The 24,234-nt window shown below is 36.6% G+C and overlaps 1 protein-coding gene across 3 annotated transcripts in view; it reads right to left on the bottom strand.

Moving 5' to 3' along the window:
- CCDC14 (coiled-coil domain containing 14) overlaps positions 1-24,234 on the bottom strand; it is a 43,116-nt gene that overhangs the window by 1,012 nt on the left and 17,870 nt on the right. For all 3 annotated transcript variants that reach the window (XM_036243832.1, XM_036243834.1, XM_036243833.1), the window contains exons 7-12: positions 24,129-24,223; positions 22,727-23,225; positions 19,318-19,459; positions 11,924-12,006; positions 8,080-8,298; positions 7,874-8,006 (exon numbers count right to left, since the gene is read on the bottom strand). In XM_036243832.1, the coding sequence (XP_036099725.1) occupies positions 7,874-8,006; positions 8,080-8,298; positions 11,924-12,006; positions 19,318-19,459; positions 22,727-23,225; positions 24,129-24,223 (1,171 nt within the window). The remainder of the gene's footprint in view (positions 1-7,873; positions 8,007-8,079; positions 8,299-11,923; positions 12,007-19,317; positions 19,460-22,726; positions 23,226-24,128; positions 24,224-24,234) is intronic.

Raw genomic sequence — 24,234 nt, 5'->3', positions numbered from 1 at the left:
AAAAAAGAATTTGAGGCAAGTGCCCGGTTCTTAATATGGAGAAAAGCAACTAAAACACAAAATTATATAATACACACCATTCCAAAGAACAAATTAAGAAATGATAAAAAGATATTGGTCTGCATCAAATCTAATTATTATGTCTAAAAATAGAGGTTCAGAGATGCTTTATTCTTGACTATACTACTCATTGATAGTGGATTCTGTTAGTAATTAAGTTATTTCTCTCCATTTCAAATATGTATTCAAAGAACACTGGAGCAATGCTGGTAAAGAAGGATGGTTAGAAAATTATCTGGCATAAATTGGTATAAGCAACTGCTAAGTACCAGGAAAAGTGTGACTTAAGGAAAACCACATAGGGTTTTGAAGTCAGACAGAAATGGAATCAAATCCTAGTGCTATCACTAGCTGTGATCTTGGGCAAGTCACTCAACCTTTCTGAATTTCAAGTTTCTCAACTGCAAAATGAAGATTCCTACTTCAGAATTACAATGAACATTAAATAAAATACTAAAATATAAGGATAATGTGCTTAGCATAGTTGCAGGCTAAATAGGTGTTCATTTAATGGCAGCTTTTATTAGTAGCCCTATCAAAACCATTTTATACTATGCCTTAGTAGATTTGAATTAAATCACAGTTGTCCATATCGATAAGAAACACACCATTTAAAAAAAGATACAAAGGACACCAACAAGTAATTTTAAAAGATTACAACTAGCCAATAAGCATGTTTTAAAAGTTTGCCCTGGCCGGTTTGGCTCAGCGGTTAGAGCGTCGGCCTGCAGTCCTGAGAGACCCGGGTTCGGTTCCCGCTAAGGGCACGTACTTCGGTTGCAGTTTGTCCCCGGCCCTGGTTGGTCGTGCGGGTGGCAGCCACTCGATGTGTCCCTTCACATCGATGTTTCTCTCTCTCTCTGTTCCTCTCTCTCCCTCCCGCTCTATCTGAACAAAAAATGGAAAAATGTCCTTGGGTGAGGATAAAAAAAAAAAAAAAAAAGTTCAACTATTTTTTTTTCCTTATTGATTTTTAGAGAGAGAGGAAGGGAGAGGGAAAGAGAGAAATATCGATAAGAGAGAACATTGCTTGGCTGCCTCCTGCATGCCCCCCGCACTGGGGATTGGGTGCACAACCTGGGCATGTGCCATGATCGGAAATCAAACTGGCAACCTCTTGGTGCATGGGTCGATGCTCAACCACTGAGCTACACCGGCCGGGCTAAAGGTTCAACTTTTAATCAGAGATATTAAAACATTTTAAATGTGACTTTTCTTTTGGCCTATCAAATTAACATAGTAAAATAAAAATACCCATTGTTAAAGAAGCTTGGAGAAGCAGGTACTTAGCGCACACTGGTATAACTCTTTGGGAGAACACACTGGCCATACATCAGAAGATTTGTATATCCCACACCTTTTGACCCACCAATTTTCATTTCCAGGAATTTATCCTACTGATATAACTATATACAAGAGACTGTATCCAAATATTTACAAAGATATCATTCATAATAAAAAATAGATGGACTTAACATCTTTATCTTTAAATACAGTGACTAAGCCCTGGCCAGCTCAGCAGTTAGAGCGTCGGCCTGAGGTCCAGAAGGACCTGGGTTCGGTTCCCACCAAGGGCATGTACCTCAGTTGCGGTTTGTCCCCGGCCCTGGTTGGGTCGTGCGGGTGGCAACCACTTGATGTGTCCCTTTCACATCGATGTTTCTCTCTCTCTCTCTCTCTCTCTCTCTCTCTCTCACTCCCACTCTATCTGAACAAAAAATGAAAAAATGTCCTCAGGTGAGGATAAAATAAATAAATAAATAAATACAGTGACTGATTTAGGTAAACTAAGGTATAACTGCATCACACCATTTATAGTAATGTTGTAAAAAATGAATATTGATGGGGAAATGTCCATTACATGAGGTTAAATTAAAAAGAGCAGACCATAAGTAACATGAAACAGTATAATAAATACTATTTTGCAAAAACAGTCACCCACATCTAAATAAAATACTAAAATGAAATCTCTATACTAAAAAGTTAGCAGTGATTATATCTCTGGAATACAGAATGAGTGATTTTTTTTTCCTACAAAAGAAAAAAAATTACTTTTTCCAACTTTGCTTACACTGTCATCTTAAACATGCTGTTTTGAATTCTGATTGCTTTTCAAATGGTAATGGTTCCTGCTATTTTTTCTCATATCTCTTCCAAGAAGCTAATGAGCTATTATCAAAAGAAAAAAATGGCCCTGGCTGGTTTGGCTCAGCAGTTAGAGCATCAGCCTGTGGTCCAGAGAGACCCAGGTTCAGTTCCCACTAAGGACACATACCTTGGTTGTGGTTTGTCCCCAGCCCTGGTTGGGTCGTGCGGGAGGCAGCCACTCGATGTGTCCCTTTCACGTCGATGTTTCTCTCTCTCTCTTTCTTCCTCTGTCTCCCAACCCCTCTACCTGAACAAAAAATGGAAAAATGTCCTGAAGTGAGGATAAAAAAAAAAAAAAGAAAAAAAAAAAATGTGCCCTGGCCAGTGTGGCTCAGTTGGTTGAGTGTTGTTCAGTGCACCAAAAGGCTGCCAGTTAGATTCTGGGTTAGGGCACACACCCAGGTTGCGGGTTCGATCCCTGGTTGGGGTGCATGCAGAAGCAGCCAATTGATATTTCTTTCTCACATTGATGTCTCTCTCTCTCTCCCCCCCCCTTCCTCTCTCTCTAAAAATCAATAAAACATATTTTTAATTCAATCAGAACTGCATACTGAAATTTTTATTTATTTTTGATAAAGGAATATATAGTTATAGTGAGATTTCTTTCCAGACTGAAATAAAAATGTTATCTTTGCAGTAGACAAAATCAGTGATCAAGAAAGGGAGGAAGAGGCAATGACATTAATAACAGCTTAGTCTATGGAAATTAATAACCACCATTAAGCTTCTGGTGTATAAACAAAATGTGACTTACCACTGTCTCTGAAATTAAAAGAAAAATCTCTGTAATTAAAAAAATGAGAATACATCAAAATTGTAAAGCACCTAAATAGCCACAAAGTGAACATATCTGTACATGGGGTACAACTAAACACAATGATTTTTAATGTCTAGAAAACTGGCACATTTCATAAGATATGCAGGGTTCTCTCTTGCCTAGCTATAAAGATATACAAATTTAAATAATTATCAGGACATATAAAAGTGCTCTCAGAAGCTATTAGAAGATTTTCCACTTATTCACTAAAAATATATTAATATTCCCAACATTTTATTGGTTTTATAATATGTGTTGCAGGAAAATCTAAAAGAATGATAAAATGCATTTCAAAATGATTAAAGGTTGGAGAAGAGAGAGAGAGATGGTTTAGGGGGATATTTGTTTAGAACTTGTATGTATATCTTCTAGTTTCATGATCTCTCCCTAATAGTCTGAGAAAGGCATTCAGAAAATTTGTGAAATCTCTTTTCTAAGAGATTTTTTAAGACACACATAAAAAGACATACACCTATCTGACTGAGGTGTATCACTGCAGGGACAAGGAATGAGGTAGATGAATGTGAAGATTTATTTCTCTGTACTGCCAGGTGTTGCTAGTTTACCTTTCAGTGTCAAAGTAAAATTAAAGCTGTCACAGTAGCCTAGTATAGTACTGGAGATGTTCCTAACTAATTGAATTGCATATGCTGTCACCAAGCATATTATAAATAACCAACATGGGTGAATTTGGATGCAATTAAGCTCAAAGACAGACTCTTTGGTTTTGTTTTGCTTTTAATTTAAAGGACAAAACCAACATTGTCATCAATAGGTACATGTACTTGCAATTTGAAGCTATTAATCTTCAGAAAATGTACAAGTAGTACTAACCCTTATAAGACATTGTGCTAAGCCAGCCCACAAATGATTCTATAATCACTTAAAGTTCATCTAATGGACGAGCTAGCAGTCATGAGGCAGGATTCATGCCAGTTATAGAAATAAAAAGTCCTGGACAACAATGGGAAAAAAACTGACAGGAAAATTCTTGGGAGTCTTAAGAAAAGGAGAACAAAACATCTGTGTATCTAATAGTTTAGACAGTCTTTTCTAAGAGCAGATAATATACAAGAATTATTAGTCTTTTTTCAGTTCCTTTGCTCTGTGTTACAATAAATGTTAAGAAAAGGCTCCTGTCGCAAGAAAATCTTTTTTCATTCGTAATACACACTGGAAAAGGCAGAGAATGTGTGTTATTTAGAAAGAATACGTAGGTACAAAGGTAGAAAATCTCTCAACAATGAGTGTCATTTTTTCTCAGACAGAAGCTATTCTTTTCAAAGCAGTAAGCAAGGCTGAAGAAGAAATCCAAAATCTTGGCTTAGGTCCCAGCTTAGGCACCAACTAGCTGTGAAAGTCAGGTAACTCCCTTCATTGCTTTGGGCTTCCATTTATGCTAATTTCTGGAATAATTATACTATTACTTACTCTGAAACTGTTCTTACATTTTTGTTAATTTTCTTTACAAATGCACCACACATGTTAAATAGTTTTTAGTCCAGTTTATCCTTTAAAAAAGATGTTAATCTTCCTACACAGCACTACAGAAGGTGTATCTCCCTACAAAGCACTAGAATAAACATTTTGCTTGATGATGTAGATGTTTAGCAACTGAAGTGATTAAATATTTTTGTGTTTTTCACACATATATATTTGAAACATAATATACAATAAATGTGTGTTGAATAAATGAATAAGCAAATGAGTCCATCCATTTATCTCCCAGGTAAAAATGCTAAGGTTTACTTAGACGACATTAGCCATGAAGTTGTTACCAGGAATAAACTATTTTATGTAAGGCCATGACATGCAAGAACAAAAGAAAACACAGCTAAGAATCAAGATGTGAGTTCTAGTCCAAAATCTATTATCAAATTTCTATAGATATTTAACTTGTATGGTACCAGTATTCCCATCTATAAAAATGCAGGTATTAAAATCTTCCTTCCATAAATAAGGACAAATAAAACAATAAATATGAGAGAGATAGGACTTAAAAAAAAGTCAAAATACTTTATAAATAAAAGATAATATCAGCTTCTGATTTCACACCAATAAAAGAGTTGGATTTTGTGGTATGAATAAAAAATTGTGAGGCTTTGATTGGGTAGCTCAGTTGGCTGGAGTGTTGTCCCGATACACCAAGGTTGCAGGTTCGATCCCTGGTCAGGGCACATACAGAAATCAACCAATGAATACATAAATAAGTGGAACAATGAAAATCGATGTTTCTCTCTTTTTCTCTCTCTCCCTCTCCATTCCTCTCTCTCTCTCTAAAATCAATCAATAAATAAATTTTTTTTAAAAATTGTGAGAAACAAACTCCCAGTTAATTAGGTCTTCTACTTAATTTATAGCTTGGAGCTGTGGATCAAGCACCTTAGAGTGCTGGAAACACTCATCACCCTTGACCATGCTGACTTACCGTCCTGTTTTTCTTTTCCAAATTGACTATATACCATATATACTTAAAAAAAAAAGTTTACTGAGATATAATTTATATACAATATTAAATATACCTTTTAAAAGTATACAACTTAGCCCTGGCTGGTTTGGCTCTGTGGTCAAAGCATAGGCTGGCGGACCGAAGGGTTGCAGGTTCAATTCCCAGTCCAGAGCATGTACCTGGGTTGCAGGTTCCATCCCAGCCCTGGTCGGGGCACATGCGAGAGGCAACCAATTGATGTGTCTCTCTCACACTGATGTTTCTCTCTCTCCCCCCACCCCCTCCACTCTCCTAAAAATCAATGAAAAAAATATCCTCAGATGAGGATTAAAAAAAAAAACACACCTTCCCTCTTGTTCCAATTCTCCTCCCACTCAGTTCTTGTATAAATCTAGTGCAAACCAGTCTTTCCTGGTGGAAAAGAACAACCTCCCCAATTTAGCTACTGCCCCACTGCGGCCCCGACCATGTGAGAGACACAGGGGACAGCACACACAAGACCTACTACCGCTTAGTCCTCTGTGAGCAACTAAGAGGGAAAAGGTGTGTGTGGGGGGGTGCTTCTGAAGGGAGGGATGGGGGTCTCTCTGGAGTGAGTAGTGTCTGCCACAGTGAGGGTCATGCAGGAGGCAACCAACTGATGTGTCTCTCTCACACTGATGTTTCTCTCTCTCCCTCCCTCCCTTCCACTCAATCTGAAAATCAATGGAAAAGTATCCTCAGCCCCTGGTCCATTTGGCTCAGAGGTTAGAGCATCACCAATGAGTTACAGGTTGATTCCCAGTCAAGAGCACAGACCTCAGTTGCAGGTTCAATCCCTAGCCCTGGTTAAGGTCATGCAGGAGGCAACCAATTGATGTGTCTCTCTCACATCTCTGTCTCTCTCTCCCTCCCACTCTATCTGGGGGGGGGGGGGAAGCAATGGAAAAATATCCTCAAGTGAGGATTTAAAAAAAAAAAAAAATCCTCAGATAAGGATCAACAAAAAAATTAATTAAACAACTTAGTGATTTTTAGTATTTCATAGAGTTGTACAACCGTCATCTCTAATTTCAGAACACTTTCACCACCTTAAAAAGGAATTCTATACTCATTAGCAGTCACTCCCTATTCTTCCCCTCTTTCCTCAGCCCTCGGCAACTAATCTACTTTTTATATCCGTGAGTTTGCCTATTCTGGACGTTTCATATAAATGGAATTACACAATATGTTGCCTTTTGTGACTGGCTTCTTTTACCATAAATACTTAATAACAGTTTTCACCCCAAAAGTAACCTCAGAAGAGATGTTATTTCTTTGGAAACCTTATAAAGACTTTCATAAGAAAGAAAATTCTCTCAATTACTTCACTTTGAACAAGAGTGGTATAGGCCAATATTTTAGAAATGATGACTAAAGCCTAATTAATTATAATACTCTGTGGATACAAGAAGCCTTTTGCTTTTCCCACTGTTCAATAAAGTTTGAATGAAATTATTCTTTGAAATATAAATGTGGACAAAAAGCAGTATTTCTATGCTATGTTTATAAAACTAAACTAATAAATTAAATATTACATATATATTATTATTTCATCTATTTTCCTAAAAGTTTATAATTCAAAATGGATCCCCTCATTTAAAATACAAAGGAGATTGTTTTATAGTCAAGATTGTTTTATATGTGGAACTATGAACTTCCAGGATCATTCAAAGGTATGTGCAGATCTGAGGATACTCAGGCCCAAGATTAATTCCTTCCCTTCTGGGATTTTAAAAAGTAGTTGAAAATCCAATTCTTTGCAAATGTCTAACGAGAAAACTAAAATTTATAAGTATATATCATGTGCTATATCATCTGAAAATTGAGTGAGGTGATTTTATTTGAGTAAAGACTTCTTCAGGAACATAGGGATTTCAAGGGTAGCTGCCAACTCATTTTACTGATGAACAGGGCTCAAGGAGGCTAAATGACTTGTCCAGGATCACATGGCATGAAGGCTTACTATATGCTAACTGCTTCTCCTGAGTTGTTTCTTTGTGCCCCCATCAACCCTATTCATGTCCCCACTTTATAGATAAAGTTCAGAGAGATAAACTTGCTCAAAGTCAATAGCTAAAACATGGCAGAGTTCTCTCAGGTCTCTCTCTAGCATCAGAGCCAGAAAGCTCTTAACCATTTTGCTAAACAAGTCTTTAGCTCTTCACCAGAGCCCTTTTCCTAAAATCATTTTAAAAAGCATCTGCCAGGGTCTGATCTTCTAAATTAACTTATTTGAAATAGAAAAACAAACAAAACAACAACATTAAAAATTAGCAAAAACATTGACAAAATAAGGAAAAGAGAGCAGGCCTAAAATTATTTTGAAGTTTACAGGTAAACCTATTAAAAGGAGCAGTTATTCAAATGTCAAACGTTACCTGGTTAAGTCTCTCAGTCGAGTCACCTCGGCATCACGCTGACGTAAAGTTATTCCCAATATCTGATTTTCCTTTTCAGCAGCTTCTAACTTAAACTGGCAGCTTTTCACGTTGACTAAAGCTTCCTCCAATTCTAAAATGACAAATAAGTTTCAGTTTTCTTATTTTTTTAAAAAGGTGACCATAACTACAGCTCAAATACATACCAATTTTTATTCTGGTTGTCTCAATGTCAAATTGCTGTTTATTTTCAAGTATAGTTTGATCTTTCTCTTTAAATATATCAGCAAATTTTTTGTTTTCATCTTTCTGATTTTCAATCACTTTTAAAAGCTCTTCATTTTTACTCTGTAGTGATTCCTGGCTCTTTAGTGACTCTTGTAATTGATTTTGCAGTGACTTATTCAATGATTGAAGGGAAAACACTATAAGACAAAACAGATCTAATCATTGTTTCCCCAATTTATAAAGTACAAACCTGGAAAAGAGCTGTTTAAAAAAAAAGGTTTAAAATTTACTGATTTTGCTTAACAATTAATTACATGTTAATACCAAATGAATTTTTAAAAATTATTTGCCAAAAGTCATGCCTTTCTTCTCCAATTGATTATTTGGGGCATTAAAACAATTTTTTTAACGTTTGTTTTTTTTTAATCCTCAGCTGAGGATATGCTTAGAGAAAGCAAGAGAAACATCGATGTGAGAGAGAATCATTGATGGGTTGCCCAGGTATGTGTCCTGACCGGAAATTGAACCAGCAACCTTTTGGTGCATGAGACGATGCTCAATCATTGAGCCACTTCGGCCGTGCTATTTTTTTTTTACCTTTTTAAATGAAAGAATAATACATACACAAATTTTTCAAAATTTCAAAAACCACATAATACCAATGATTCTCAATTAAGAGTCTCTCTCCCACTCCCACCTCAACTTTCCCCTGGAGGCAATCACTATTAATTTTGAAAATACTTTCTGGAAAATACTTTTGCATAACATAAATATTCAAACATACTGAGTCATACTATAATATATCCAGTTTCTAACCTTGCCTTTTTTCCTCCCTTAAGATTTTATAATTTAGCACAGGGTTACCACATTCCTTTTCATGGCTATCTATGTGACACCATCCACTTAAAAAATGCAGCCTTCAGTGAACGCTTACTTTGTTTGAGGCACTGCAATAAAATCTGGGAATACAGTGGTGAACAACAGAGACATGGTCGATGCTCTCATAGAGATGGTAACAAACAGGTAATTATAAATAGCAATAAATGCTCTCAAGGAAACAATAAGTAAATGCCTGGAGAATAAAAAGAGAATAGCTACTTAAAATGGGAACCACTGATCTCCCTACTTTCCATATTGGCCTCCTCTCTCCCTCCCTATACCCACCCAACATTTATTCAGAGTAGGATCAAATGACCTTTTCCAAAATTACATTGGTGAAGTTGAACACTTTTATGAGGTGCATGTTCTGCTGGATGCTTGTATTTTTCTTATTCCAAATATTAAGAAAATCAAGCCTTTGCCATATCATTTAATAAAAAATAAAAAAATGTTCCCCATTTTGTCGATGCATTTTGAATGTATTTATAATTTTGCTGTGCAGAAAATAAAAAAAAATCTGGGATATATTTTATCAGTCTTTTCCTTTGTGAAATCTGAGTTTTTCTCAGACTTAGAAAAAGTTCCCGAAATTAAAAAAAAATAAGCCTTGGCTGGTTTGGCTCAGCGGTTAGAGGGTAGGCCTGTGGACTAGAGTCCTGGGTTCGGTTTCCGCTAAGGGCATGTACTTCAGTTGCAGTCTGTCCCCAGCCCCGGTGTGTGGGTGGCAACCACTTGATGTGTCTCTCTCAGATCGATGTTTCTCTCTCTCTCTTCCCCACTCTCTCCCTCTCGCTCTATCTGAAGATAAATGCAAAAATGTCCTCGAGTAAGGATTAGAAGAAAAAAAAAAATTCCTCTAGTACTAATAGTTTTTTCTTTTACTTCAAGCTCCATGATCCATAAGGACAATATGGTAATATCTGTCAAGATTGCAATGATATATACCCACTGATTCATCAATTCTACTATTCTCTGTAAAAATGCACACCCACATATACAAAGACACATGTATAAGATTTTCACTGTAGCACTTTCTGCTTTCGGAAATAGGGGAAATACCTAGATATTTATCAGCAGAGGACTTTAAATACATTATGAATATAACCATATAAGCAGAATATTCAAGTAGTTGTTTGGTTTTTTTTCCCTATTTATCTTCAGATAGAGTGGGAGGGAGAGATGAAGAAGGAGAGAGAGTGAGTGGGAAACATTGACGTGAGAAAGACACATCAACTGGTTGCCTCTTGCACAACCCGGACCAGGGCTGGGGACGAACCGCAACCGAGGTATGTGCCCCTGGCCAGAATTGAACCCGAGACCCACTGGTCCGCTGGCCAATGCTCTAACCACTAAGCAAAACCAGCCAGGGTTCCAAGTAGTTTTTTGTTTGTTTTTTTTTATCCTCACCCAAGGACATTTTTCCATTTTTTGTTCAGACAGAGTGGGAGGGAGAGAGAGGAAGAGAGAGAGAGAGAGAGAGACATCGACGTGAAAGGGGCACATCGAGTGGCTGCCACCCGCACGATCAACCAGGGCTGGGGACAAACTGCAACTGAGGTACGCGGCCCTAGCAGGAACCGAACCCGGGTCTGAACCACAGACTAACGCTCTAACCGCTGAGCCAAACCGGCCAGGGCTCCAAGTAGTTCTTAAATAGAAAAAAACATATTTATGTATTTCGCTTGAGGAAAATGCTACTACATGTTAAATAAATAATGCAAGCTACAGAAAAGTATGTACCATACAAATCTCACTTCTAAAAAAGAAAAGTACTTACATAGTTCTAGTATTCCCTAGTATTACATCATAGGTACTCAGTAACTATTTGTGAAATGAATTAATTATATTAACAGAGGATATATAAAAGGAAATACTGTATAACTTCTTTAAAAGAAATAGGGATATATTATTGGGAAGTGATATGGATCTTTTATTTTTCTGTTTCTAACATATTTTAAGTTTTGTCTTCTTTTTCTCTCTCTCTCTTTTTTTTTTTTTTGGTACGTGCCCCTAGCCGCTAGGGCCTAGCAGGAACTGAACCCAGGACTCTCTGGTCCTCAGGCAACCGCTGAGCCAAACCGGCCAGGGCGATTTTAAGTTTTAATAAGGAGTATTATTCATTTCTTTAAAATCTTTGATTAAAAAGAAAGTCTACCCTGGCCAGTGGATCAGTTGGTTGGAGTATCATCCCGTACACCAGAAGGTTTCAGGTTTGATTCCTGGTCAGGGCACAAACCTAGGTTGCAGGTTCGATTTCTGCTTGGGGCACATATGGAAGGCAAATGATTGACGTTTCTTTTCACATCAATGTTTCTCTTTCTCTCCCTCTAAAACAATAAAAACATATCCTTGGGTGAGGATTTAAAAAAAAAAAGCACACTTAAGACAAAATAATTAAGAAAGCTTGCCCTGGTCGGATTGGCTAAGCAGTTAGAGTATTGGCCCGTGGACCAGAGTCTCGGGTTCAATTCTAGTCAAGGGCACGTACCTCAGTTGTGGTTTGTCCCCAGCACTGGTCTGGGTCGTGTGGGAGGCAACCAGGTGAAGTGTCTCTCACATGTCAATGTTTTGCACTAGGTCTCTTTCTCCCCCTCCCACTCTATCTGAAGATAAAGATATCCTCGGGTGAAGATTTAAAATAATAATAATAATAATAATTAAGAAAGCTCAATTTAAGAAAAAAAATTGTTTTTACTGATTTTTTTAGAGAGATAGAAACATCGATGTGAGCGAGAAACATCAGCTTCCTCCTGCATGCCCCCTACTGGGGATAGAGCCTGAAACCTGTTCATGTGCCCTGACTGGAAATGAACCGAGACCTCTCAGATGGGATGACATTCAATCCACTGAGCCACACCGGCCGGGCAAGAAAGCTCAATTCTTTATCAATATTTCCAGAGCCACAAAGAATTTACCATAAGTTCTTAAGGTTCTTTTACCTACATTCAAGGTTGCATTCCTGTGAACCAGATGTCTTTTTAGTTTTTCCTTGTTCTCTAAGTTGCTGGTTCAAAATTCTCAATTGCCTAAAGGAAATAATGAAGAAATATGAATGCAAAAATCCCAAGTTCACTTAACAGTGTACATCTGACACCCTATTTAAAAAGACAACACAAATGGTGGCACCCAGGAGGAGAGCAGAAGTCCATATCATCCCCAAAACAAAAGACAGAAAAACCACATAAACAAAACAAAACCACACTACTACTATTTGTAGGCCTAAGATTAAAAGGATAACTTCTCTTAACCTCTTTTTCATTTTCTTTTCTTTCCAGTGATTCCCTTGTTTCCTTCTTTCATTTCCTATCTCTTCTTTTGTTTTCTCTGTATTTTAAAAATATATATTTGTATTGATTTTTAGAGAGAGAGGAAGGGAGAGAGAAAGAGGAACACTCATGTGATAGTGGGACATTTATTAGTTGCCTCCTACAAGCCCCCTACCTGGGATCAAGCCTACAACCCAGCATGTGCCCTGACCAGGAAATGCCCTGACTGGGAATCTAAACAGTACACTGACTATGCCCAACCAACTGAGCCACACTGGTCAGGGCTTCTCTGTATTTTCATTACTGTTGGAATGATCTAGTTTTTAAAAGATCTGACATAACTATGAACTAGAATACCTACAGGGACTGACTGCTATCAGACATCTATCTGCTTAGTTTGTCATACACTAAAAAAATTGGGAAGCAAATCTATGTCTCTAATTTTGTCTTTATTGGATGGAAAAGTTAATGGCCTGTTTAGGTAAAGAGAATGCTAATATGTAGCAACTTTGCCCTACAAATGAACTTCACAATATATAGTTGCTTCACAAATATGAACATACAAAGGGAATTACAAGTGTTTCCTTTACTTCTAAGAAGTTAACATTAAATAAAGGTTATCTCTAGTATCTTTCTAAAATTACTTACCTGAAAATATTCTAGATTAAAGTATGAATTCTGTTACTGAATCACACTGTTTACTTGTATTAATTCCAGACGTAGTAAACACCTAAACATAAAATTTGCAAACAAAACCAACTATTCAAGTTTTAGGTAGGAATCTACATAATATTGAAGTGGGGAAGGCATTCCTAAGCAAGACTCAAAATCTAGCAACCACCAAAGGGAAGAATAAAAAATTTATGTGAAAATTTGAAAGTTGTTCTAGAATTAATAGTCTGGAAGAAAATATCTATGGATGTGATTTCTCTCTCACTTATACAGGTCTTTAAGTTTTGTCAGCAATGTTTTGTAGTTTTCACTGTCCAGGTCCTATACATCTTTTATCCATTTTATCCCTAAAGTGTTCGTATTTTTGGATGCTAATATAAGTTGTATTTATTTTAACTGCATTTCAAATTGTTCATTGCTAATACATACAAATATAATTGGCTTTTGTATACTGATCTCCTACAACTTTGCTATGCTCTTTTTTAATTCTAGTAGCTTTTTTGTAGATTTCCTAGGCTTTTCTACAAAAACTATCATGTCACCTGTAAATAAGACAGTTTTACTTCTTTTTTCCCAATGTGGCTGGTTTCTATTTCTTTTCTTGCCTTTTTGCACTGGCTAGACACTCTAGCACAATCCTGAACAGAATATTAATCATTATTTGCTAGATATTATTCACATATTTTTCTAGTAGAGACAAACAGAAAAATAAGCTAAACAAAAATTTTAAATAATGGGTTATTATTACAAACATCATTTAAAAATAATATGTATTGAATTTAAGATTATGTGATTTTAACTGAAGGAAAAGTAATAAGTAAAACCAGAACTCATTAATGAACTTTAGGTAAATATTTCTCTATTTCAAAAACTCAACAACAACAACAACAAAAAACACCCCCAAACAATCCCACATTCCTAAATAAAAAATAAATAAAATTTACATTGTCAAGATTACGAACATATTATATTCTGTAATTATAATTCTCACAGTTGTCTTCGATTCAGTATTCATCTCTAATCCACTCCTTTATGTAAATTCAACTCTTGGTTGACTGGACTTTGTCACTGAACAATTTTTTTAAGAGTTCAACGGTGCTCTATTTCCTGAATTCTTGCATACTTGAGAATATGACTGTTGCCTTTAACTAAAAGGGCAGCTGGATCACATGATTCTTGGGCATATTTTCTTTCCCCTTGTAAGTTATATTCTGTGATCTGCAGGCAATGAATACTGCTGTGAAAAGGCTGAAGTCAGCCTGATATTTTCTCTTTATACATGATACGCCTTTTATTTTGAGTGTCTATAAAAGTTAATTTTATCTTATACCTAAGGTATATGTCCTGGTGTTGATCATTTTTATAGTTTTTCTGGGATCCTATATGACCTACTGATCTTCTGACATATCTGTAGATTAGTGTATTTTCCTTTATTTATGTATTTTTTAAACATTGTCTTTAATACATTTGTTCTGTTCTCTTTTTCAGGAACACTATGTCAATTTTGCTTCTCTTCCATATGTATCATCTTCTTTGTAATAATTTTTAGATTATTCCTTTTTAATTTAATTTTATATTATTTCTTCAAGCTTATCCACTATGCATTCAGTCATTTAACAAATATTTATCAGAGTGAGTGCTAGGCACAATTCTCAGAACAGGAAATACAGCAGCAAACAACAAACAAAAATTCAGGAGAATAGAAATTACTGAGGGGAAGAGAGAAGGAGAATTACTGTTTAAGAGGAACAGAGTTTATATTGGGGATGCAAAATGTTTTGGATATAAATAGTGGTTATGGGAAGACAGCACTGTGAATACATTTATATTTAATAGAACTTAAATGTACACTTACAAATGGTTAAAAAGATAAATGTTATGTCATATATTTTACCACAATAAAAAATTAATAGATTATTTTTAAAAAGGATTTGGGAAGAGAAGTAACATAACGCTATCAGGAGACACTATGAATTTGTAGCAACTGAAGCAGAAATAACAATAAATCCTAAAAGCAACAACAAAAAACACTCAGCCTTGCCCAGCTGGTGTGGCTCAGTGGTTGCACCAAGAGGTCACCAGTTTGATTCCCGGTCAGGGCACATGCCCAGGTTGTGGGCCAGATCCCCAGTGGGGGTCGGGAGGCATGCAGGAGGTGGCTAATCAATGTTCTCCCTCTGTCTTCCTATCTCTCTAAAATCAATAAAAAACACCCAGTCTTCATATTGCTTAGGTTCTTATGAAATATAATATCCCTGATTTCATGTTTATTTACTTTTTATTGTTTCTAATGGGGCATTCCTTTTTTAATAATATTTTTTTGCTTATCTCTTTTATGTTCCTGAACTCATCATATTCACTTTTCTTCTTTTATTGTCTTGTCTTTAAGAATTTTCTCTCTCAATCTCTTTTTCTGCCTCTAAAAAGGATTCTATTAATTTCCTGGAGACTATAATACTGTTTCAAGTTTACTTGTGTTTTCTTTGGGCGATTCATCTTGGGATATTTATTCTTGATCACCTTAGTTTCTTTTGTCAGTTTATTTTGAATGTAATGCAATGATCTCTCCTTCTATATATTATTTCTTCCCATAGATTTTGTGACACCATTCTCTCCTAGTTTTCTTGCCACTTCCATTTTAGTTCCTTCTCAGGTTTCTTTCACAGGTTTCTCTTCCTGTGTTAAAAAGCTGTTATTCCCTAGCAATTCATCTTTGGCTGTGTTCACATTTTATACCATCCTGGTGAATTTATCATTTCTACGCTGATAATAAATCATTTGCTTTTAATCACCATTGTCTCCAGTGCCAGATATGTAGTAAAAGCTCAATAAAAATGTGTTCAATGAATAACTCCCAAGTCCACATTTCTATCCTGGATCATATTCCTGTGTTCCACTTGTACCATGCATGTGGCCAGATGGTCTAAATAACACATTCAGCATGTCTAAATCTTAGCTCACTGGCTCTTTCCCATTACATCTTCTAACTCAAAAATAAAGTGAAATAAAAAACAAATAATCTAGTCTTTCTCTAGTAGCTTCCACCTGGAAGAATTATGTTACCATCTGTCAAATGATCAAACCAAAAAATTGAATGCCACTCCATTTCACTTTTTTGTTCTGCGGGGGTACATAACGGTCTTGTATTGGAGTCTAAAGTCAAGAAGTGGTCATGAATTCTAACTTGTCCTATAAATATTAAGGCACTCTCTACTGTTAACTTGACTTTCTAAAAATGTAATTATTGAAAAATGAAGAATTTGTCAGATATATGCTCTCTTTTTTAGCAGAACCAAGTTTCCAGTACAAGTATAGGAATTTTTGTGTCTCTGGAAATCTTAATTTAGAAAGAATCAACCATAATCTCCATTACAAATGAAAGTTGGAATGCACTGGCTCATTCAAAAGTGTTCTGCAGCACTTTCAAACAAAACAGTTTTGTTTCTGTTTGGACATTTAGCAACTACATGGTTCTTTTTAGCCAGAAAGTGATCTTTCAGGGCTTTCTTGGAGTTTATTGCTATCTTGTGGCTTTAAAAAAATAGCTAGGTGCATTGTTTCCAAGGCAAATGGGCATTTGGGGCTGGACAGTTTTTATGTGGGATTCCTGACACAGAGCTCCACATTCAGCCTTCCAGGTTCCTACCCACAAAAGGTATGCAGTGCCCCATTCATTGTGACCTCCAAAAGCCCTGGTATATTTCCAAATTTTCTGGATGTGCCTTGGAGCAGTACTACTTCGTTTAGGAACCACTGAACTAGTGGCAATAGTATGCTATATAATCTTTGTCCTCTAAGGACACAGAGCCAAAAACTCTGATGCTGAGTCTGAAGAATTAGTTCAAGACATCAAACTCATAACTTTTTAAAAAATATGTTTTTATTGATTTTTTAGACAGACAGTGGAAGGGAGAGAGAAACAGAGACATCGATATGAGAGAGAAACATCAATGGGCTGTCTCCTGCATGCCCCCTACTGGGGATAGAGCCTGTAACCTGTGCATGTGCCCTGACCGGGAATTGAACCAAGACCTCTCAGTCCATGGGATGACACTCAATCCACTGAGACATACCAGCCGGGCCAAACTAATAACTTTTTAAAAGAATTAAAAACAAATGACCAATAATGTAGTGAGTATTATTTTCTTAAAGGGTTTAAAAATAAGCTCATAAAACAACTTTAAAATGTTCTAAGGAGTAAAAATAAATAATAACCATTGACATTACCCATGATCACAATGTTAAAATAGTATTCTAAAACTAAATTCTGGTCATTTACTTAAGAAACCAATTATCTGATAGTTGTAACTTTAAAACATGCTTGTTTATTTTAAATGGCTTAAAGTATATTCTTTTGCTTCACAAAATGCACCTAAATATTGAAGTATAAATAAGTTAGTCTCTACTTCCTAGCAAAGGCAATGTAAAAGTACAGAAATTAAGAGGACTATGCTCTAAAAAATCAAACTGTCCAGGTTTGAGTCTTGTTTCTGTTCCTTCTTAGGTATGTGAACTTGGGCAAGTTACATAACCTCTGTGCCTTGGTTTCCTCATCTGTAAATGAGAATAACACAATACCTATCTTACAGAGCTGTTGTGAGATTTTAAAAGAGATTACACATATAAAGGTTGTTAAACCTGGGTCAGTGTGGCTCAGCTGGCTGGAGCGCCCTTCTGGATAGGGCACATATCCAGGTTGTGGTTCGATCCCTGGTGGGGGCGTGTACAGGAGGCAAGCAATAGATGTTTCTCTCTCACATGGATGTTTCTCTCTCTCTCTCTCTACCTCCTTTCTCTCCCTCTAAAATCAATAAAAACATATTCTTGCATGAGGATTTTTTAAAAAAAGGTTGTTTTTATCCTAGTACATAAGAAACATCCAATAAAAGAAGTAGTATTGGCTATTAACATTATTATTATTTATACTGGTTTTGATTTTGAAAAACTAATGCTATTAGTATAGAAATCATTTAGGCCAGAAATGAGGACAACGTTATTAGAGTTTAAACTCTGCAACCCTATCATATATCATAGTATCTAGGGACTAATGATCGTCAGAGAAATAATCCTAAGCAAGTAAATCTCACTGGGTGTCATGTCTGCAGGCACCAGATCCATGAATTTAAGCAACTTTACAACCAGGATCCCTTTTTTCTTTATATCCTCACCCGAGGACATTTTTCCATTTATCTTCAGATAGTGGGAGGGAAACAGAGACAGAGAGAGAGAAAGATTGTTGTGAGAGAGACACATCGATTGGCTGCCTCCCGCACGACCCAGACAGACCAGGGCCAGGGACCAAACCACAACCGAGGTACATGCACTTGACCAGAATCGAACCCTAGACTCTTTGGTCCACGAGCCAATGCTCTAAGCACTGAGCAAAATGGCCAGGGCTAGGATTTCTATTTTATTGCTTTCCGGTTTCTTGACAATGTTTTTTCAGGCCTTTCCAGGTACTGCCTGGTATAACTTCTATCACTCATGCAACTGCAATGCCCTCTCAGGGCACACTCACATTGCGGAGCTGCAGAAGCATCTAGAAATGTGCCAAAATCTCTGCAAAGTATACTGGGGTGATAAACAGACACTGGGGTGATGGCCTTGGTGTTCATCACTGAAACACTCAAATTTAAGATGTTATTGATAATATGTAAGTGATATCTTCATTTCAAGATTAGAACCCTGGTTTACATCTTTTCTAAACAAATTAAAACTGTAATGCCACTGTAAGTTCAGATGGTCAAAAGAAATTGAAATGAGGTGGGGTTTTTTTCCTATGCCTGAGTATGATGGGGCTACTAGTGCTCACACATATCAGGCTCTCATTTCCTGTGTGGGAAATATGAGGGCCATATGCTTATTTTCAGCCTATGAAATATAAAAAGTGAGATAGTCACTTCTGGGCTGGGCATGTAAGAGTCAGTGTGCCATATCTATGTTCTCTTTTTCCTGGAAAACACTCAGACAATGGCCTTCGAATGAAGGGAAATGAAGTCCTGAGTCAAAGGATGAAAGAAGGCCGCTGATGACCCAAGCCAGTCTTGCTGCGAGGGAGAAATACACTTTTGCTATGTTATACCATTGATATTTTGGACTTTGTTACTATAGTATAGCCTAGACTAACCTGATAAATACCCTGAGGTACTTCTTTTTGCTCTCTATACACTACCAACCAGTGATAATAGAGGTACGGGAGGTGGGAGAAAATATGTACCACTGAGCAGAAGTAATGGAAATGTTAAAACATGCTAACAAAGTTTAAAAAATGGGGATGAAAAAGTAGAAACACAGTAAATCTATTTTTCTTATGGAGCCCTAGATATCTCATTTGGCACCTTTGTTCTGGCCATGGAACATCTCTATATGAAGACAAAAATATTTCAGAGCAATTCTTACCTGCGTAACTGAGCATTTTCACTTCTTAGTGGCTGCATTGCCAGTGCTATTTCAACTTGAATATCTGTGGTTCCACTTGTTGCTGGAAGCAGAGATACACAGGCCTCCAATTCTGTAATCAGTCTCTGAATTTCTGAATCCTCTACAAAAGGCAGAAGGCAGAAGGGAGTAAAAACATATTATAAGTCGTTTTTTGGGTAAGATTATTCATGTGCATTACTGAAAACGAAAAATTTTCAGATATGTACATATTTGTTATAAATAAACTCTCAACTTAATTATTTCTAAATTTAATACACAAACCCTATTTTCCTCTTTCCTGCTGCCTGATTATTCAGAAAAATTCTAAATAAGTTACATTCAGACACTAAAGATTCATCTTAAATCATAGCATTATTATATTAGTGATATTTCTCAGTTAAAGAGTCTAACAGGAAGATAGTTTACATTTGTCTCCTAGTTTACATAGCCAAAGGACTAGAGACTCCTGTAATTGCTAATGGGTTTCCTATAATTGACACAGTATTCACATTTACAACATAGTCTTTGATTCTGTTGCAAATAATTCACTTTAAATGATTCAATTTGGCAAAATATTGAGGGAATACTAAGATGAGGTTTTATTATTTAATTTTATAAAGGAGATTTAACACAACTAGTCACACCTCATTTGATAGCAGTACCCCCCCCCCCTTTTTTTTAATTAATGGGAGAACTGGATGGTTTTGAAGGTTGCAGAAACAGGTAGGAGGTAGAATTTAGATCACTTTTTATTTATTTTTTAATTTTCTTAATCCTTACCCAAAGATATTTTTCCATTGACTTTTAAATAGCGTGGAAAGGAGGGAGGAAAAGAGAGAAACAATGATGTGAGACACATCAATCAGCTGCCTCCCGCAAAACCCCAACCAGGGCTGGGGATCGAACCTGCAACCCATGTATGTGCTTCTGACTGGGAATCAAACCCAAGACCCTCAGGTCTGTGGGCCAATGCTCTCACCACTGAGCCAAACTGGCCAGGGCTGGAATTTAGATAATTTGTCCTTTTATTTTTTTTCCCCTTCATTTCTACTCAATATTTTATAGATTGGAAACATTTAATAATTATAATATTAACTGTGTGATACCCAAAAGAAGTAGGAAGTATATTCTAAGTTATAAAAATAACTCATCATATGGGTATTTTAACACTCTAATGAAAAGTTTATGCACACAGTAAACAACTGTGCCCAATTACTAAGCAGTCTTTTACCAATCATTTGTACAGTACAGTGGTTTTCCTCATAATTATTGGAGGCAGTGACCTGGGCTCCACCACATTCTAGCAATATAGCTTTAGTCAAATTTCTTAACTCTTGCAGCTTAAATTTCTGCATGGTTAAATGGAGATAACAGTACCTCATAGTGTTGCTAAGAGGATTAAATGAGATACTGTCCTCCAAGCCTAGGTTTCATCATCTGTAAAATGAAAGCAGTAACAGTACCTCATAAGGTTGCTGTGAGGATTAAATGAGATAATGCACATAAAACACTTAGCACAGCCCTGGCCGGTTTGGCTCAGCAGTTAGAGCGTCGGCCTCCGGTCCTGAGAGACACGGGTTCGGTTTCCGCGAAGGGCACATACCTTGGTTGCAGTTTGTCCCCGGCCCTGGTTGGGTCGTGCAGGAGATGGCCACTCGATGTGTCCCTTTCACATCGATGTTCTCTCTCTCTACCCCCCCCCCAACTCTATCTGAACAAAAAATGGAAAAGTGTCCTCGGGTGAGGATGAAAAAAAAACACAGCACAGTGCCAGGCACATGGTAAATGTTCAATAAGTGACAGCAAATATTGTTACTATTATTATTGTTACTATGATTAAGTATTTGGTTAAGTGATAAACTGAAGGTCTGAAAGTAGATTTTAATGTATCAAACTTCTGGAATAATAATGCTATATTCCTATAGATACATTTTAAGATTTTATATTTTGTTTGTCAGTCTGCAAATATCAGGTATTCAATTAGTGCTTCCACAATCAATTACCATGCTTTCTAAGATGACAAATCTGTAACTCACTCTAAGCAAAAGCCATTATTTAGAATACACACACATAATGCAAACAAATGAATACAATTTGACTCAACTATCTCATAACTCCACTTAAAATATATTTCTTGATTTAATTAAAAATAAAACCCAAAAGTAAAACGAAAAAGCTATATAAAGGTTTGGGTTACTTCTCACAGTGAGATTTGTTAAACATTAGAACAGTTGGTTATTAAAGAAACAATGGGAAAATAATCTCTGCATCTTTTATATTTATCTATTTATTTTTAAATTCTCACCAAAGGATACTTTTTTCCATTTTTATCTTCAGATAAAGTGGGAGGGAGGGAACGAGCGAGAGACATATCAACTGGTTGCCTCTCGCACGACCCCAACAAGAGCCTGGGACGAACCACAACTGAGGTACGTGCCCTTGACTGGAATCAAACCCAAGACTCTTTGGTCCATGGGCCGATGCACACTGCTGAGCTAAATGGGCCAGGGCATCTCTACATCATTTTAAAATTAAAAAATTGTCCAGCTGGTGTGGCTCAGTGGATTGAGCATTGTCCATGGACTGAGAGGTCCCGGTTCGATTCCCAATCAGGGCACGTGCCTGGGTTGCATACTCAATTCCCAGTAGGGGGTGCACAGGAGGCAGCCAGACGATTGATGTTTCTCTCTCACATCGATGTTTCTCTCTTTCTCTAAAAAAAAAAAAAAAATCGCCCTGGCCAGTTTGGCTCAGCGGTTAGAGCGTCGGCCTGCGGTCCGGAGAGACCCGGGTTCGGTTCCCGCTAAGGGCACGTACTTCGGTTGCAGTTTGTCCCCGGCCCTGGTTGGTCGTGCGGGTGGCAGCCACTCGATGTGTCCCTTCACATCGATGTTTCTCTCTCTCTCTCCCTCCCACTCTATCTGTACAGAAAAATGGAAAAATATCCTCGGGTGAGGATTAAAAAAAAAAAAAAAAAAAAAATCATTAAAAACATTTAAAAATAAAATAAAATAATTATCAGTCTTCTCCAGGGAGTTAATCATCTTTAGGGATCCTCTAATCCCTTCAAGTTTATCTCTACAATTCTCTTCAGCTGAATCTTTTCAAATCCCTTTGGATCAAGCAGAATGAATACATACTTGCAAGTAAGGCTGTTGCCTGATATTCCCTAGTACATTCAAATCCACAGTAGAGGGATCAAAACCTAGTAAGTAAGAAATAAAACTAGCAGAACTCATTTTCTTATTAGCTCAAGATGTATTTCCATGGAGAATACCACAAACTCCGTATCGATTACTCTGAATTTAAAGGAGGACTAAATAATATGGCATTGCTACACAGCATTAAAACCATGCTAGAGGAAATTATAAAGAAAGTACTCATCTACCTTGTTCTGCTACCAGGGTCTTCAGCTCTCCCAACAAATACTTTATAGTTATAACTTTTTCATCATCCTGGTTCTCCTTTTTTGCTTTCTGGACACCTTTTATTCTTGAATCTCGCATGTGTATGTTTAAATCCTTTCCTTCACTTGTGACCTCTCCAATTTGTTCTTTGGCACAATTTTCTTCATTAGTGGCCAAGAAAGCTGGCTGTAATAGAGTGGGGCTTCGGTGTGTCTGACTGTCTGAATGAGAACGCAACAGATTCATATACGTTTGGAAGTACTTCAACAGGTCTGGTTCCTGAGGAGCTTCTTCTTGTGGAAGAATTCCATTAGCAAAATCCAGTTGCTGAAATGCTGGAACAGCTGGTTTGTCAGTTTGGGGCAGGTTACACTGAACACCAAGACTAGTACTAAAGGTATTCCTTAAAATATCAGTACAGTTCACAGAAACAGTTTTATGCTGTGACGCAAATTGGTTGTCACCATCAGTCTGAACTTCCTAAAGAAAGAAAAAAACAAGGTAAGCCTTCAAAAATGTGAGCACTGAAATTAATTATAATAAACTCAAACCAGAAATATTAGAAAATGACTTTTCCAGGATGGAGTTACAGCTTACCAGTGAGTAAGCTGGATTTCCCCTTAGCACAATATTACAGTTTTTTAAGTTAATTAGTTTACTCTTCAATGTGAACACTATAAAGCCATGACTAAAATAGATTATTTATAAATATCACACATGGTTTAAAGGTAAAGGCATCAAAAATTAGTCCACTTGGGGACTAAAACAAACTTCTACTTTGGGAAATTTAATTGTAAGAAAATAGGCTCAAACATTCAAAAAGCTTTTGCACAAACTTACAGAAACGTAATGGTAATAAACAACTGTTGCTTAAATGTCTGCCAGAGGGGAGTAGTTACACAGACTATAGTATATCGACTAAACAGTGTATAATCAACTAATTACAAATTTACATGATGTATATAAATAAACATGTTAATAATAAAATGTTAAGTGAAAAGAAGCAGAATATAACACTGTATAAAATTTAATTACAAGTATTTTTTTTAAAGCAAACTTAACAAATAAGAACCAGAAAACAGTCTACATAGAAAATTAAATGATTGGAAAGTGCTCTATCAATATGTTAACAGCTATTGTGTTTGGGTAGTGGGTATGAGTGATTTCTTTCTTCTATTGATCTCCTCTCCCTCTCCCCCCACCCCCTTTGTTCTTAATAAATAGGTATAAAAACTTGGGAAATAAAAAATAACTTGGAAAAAATAATTGGTCTTTACACATCCTAGAGTATTAAGATACATACAATCAATACCTTCAATGTTCTCTCTTAAGATAACAATTTCTAAAAACAAATTACTTGTATAGCATATAAACTGTACCTACAGAATGAACCATTAAAGGGTGGAGTGGCTGCTGAGGTAACTGGACTGGTGTGGAAGTAGATAAGCCATAACTAGAATGTGGAGTTTCCTGAGCTTCTATAAGATAA

This window comes from Molossus molossus, unplaced genomic scaffold, assembly GCF_014108415.1.
Source record: "Molossus molossus isolate mMolMol1 unplaced genomic scaffold, mMolMol1.p scaffold_m16_p_5, whole genome shotgun sequence".
NCBI lineage: Eukaryota > Metazoa > Chordata > Mammalia > Chiroptera > Molossidae > Molossus > Molossus molossus.
The sequence above is the reverse complement of the archived record's forward strand: the minus strand, read 5'-3'. Positions and strand labels throughout refer to the sequence as shown.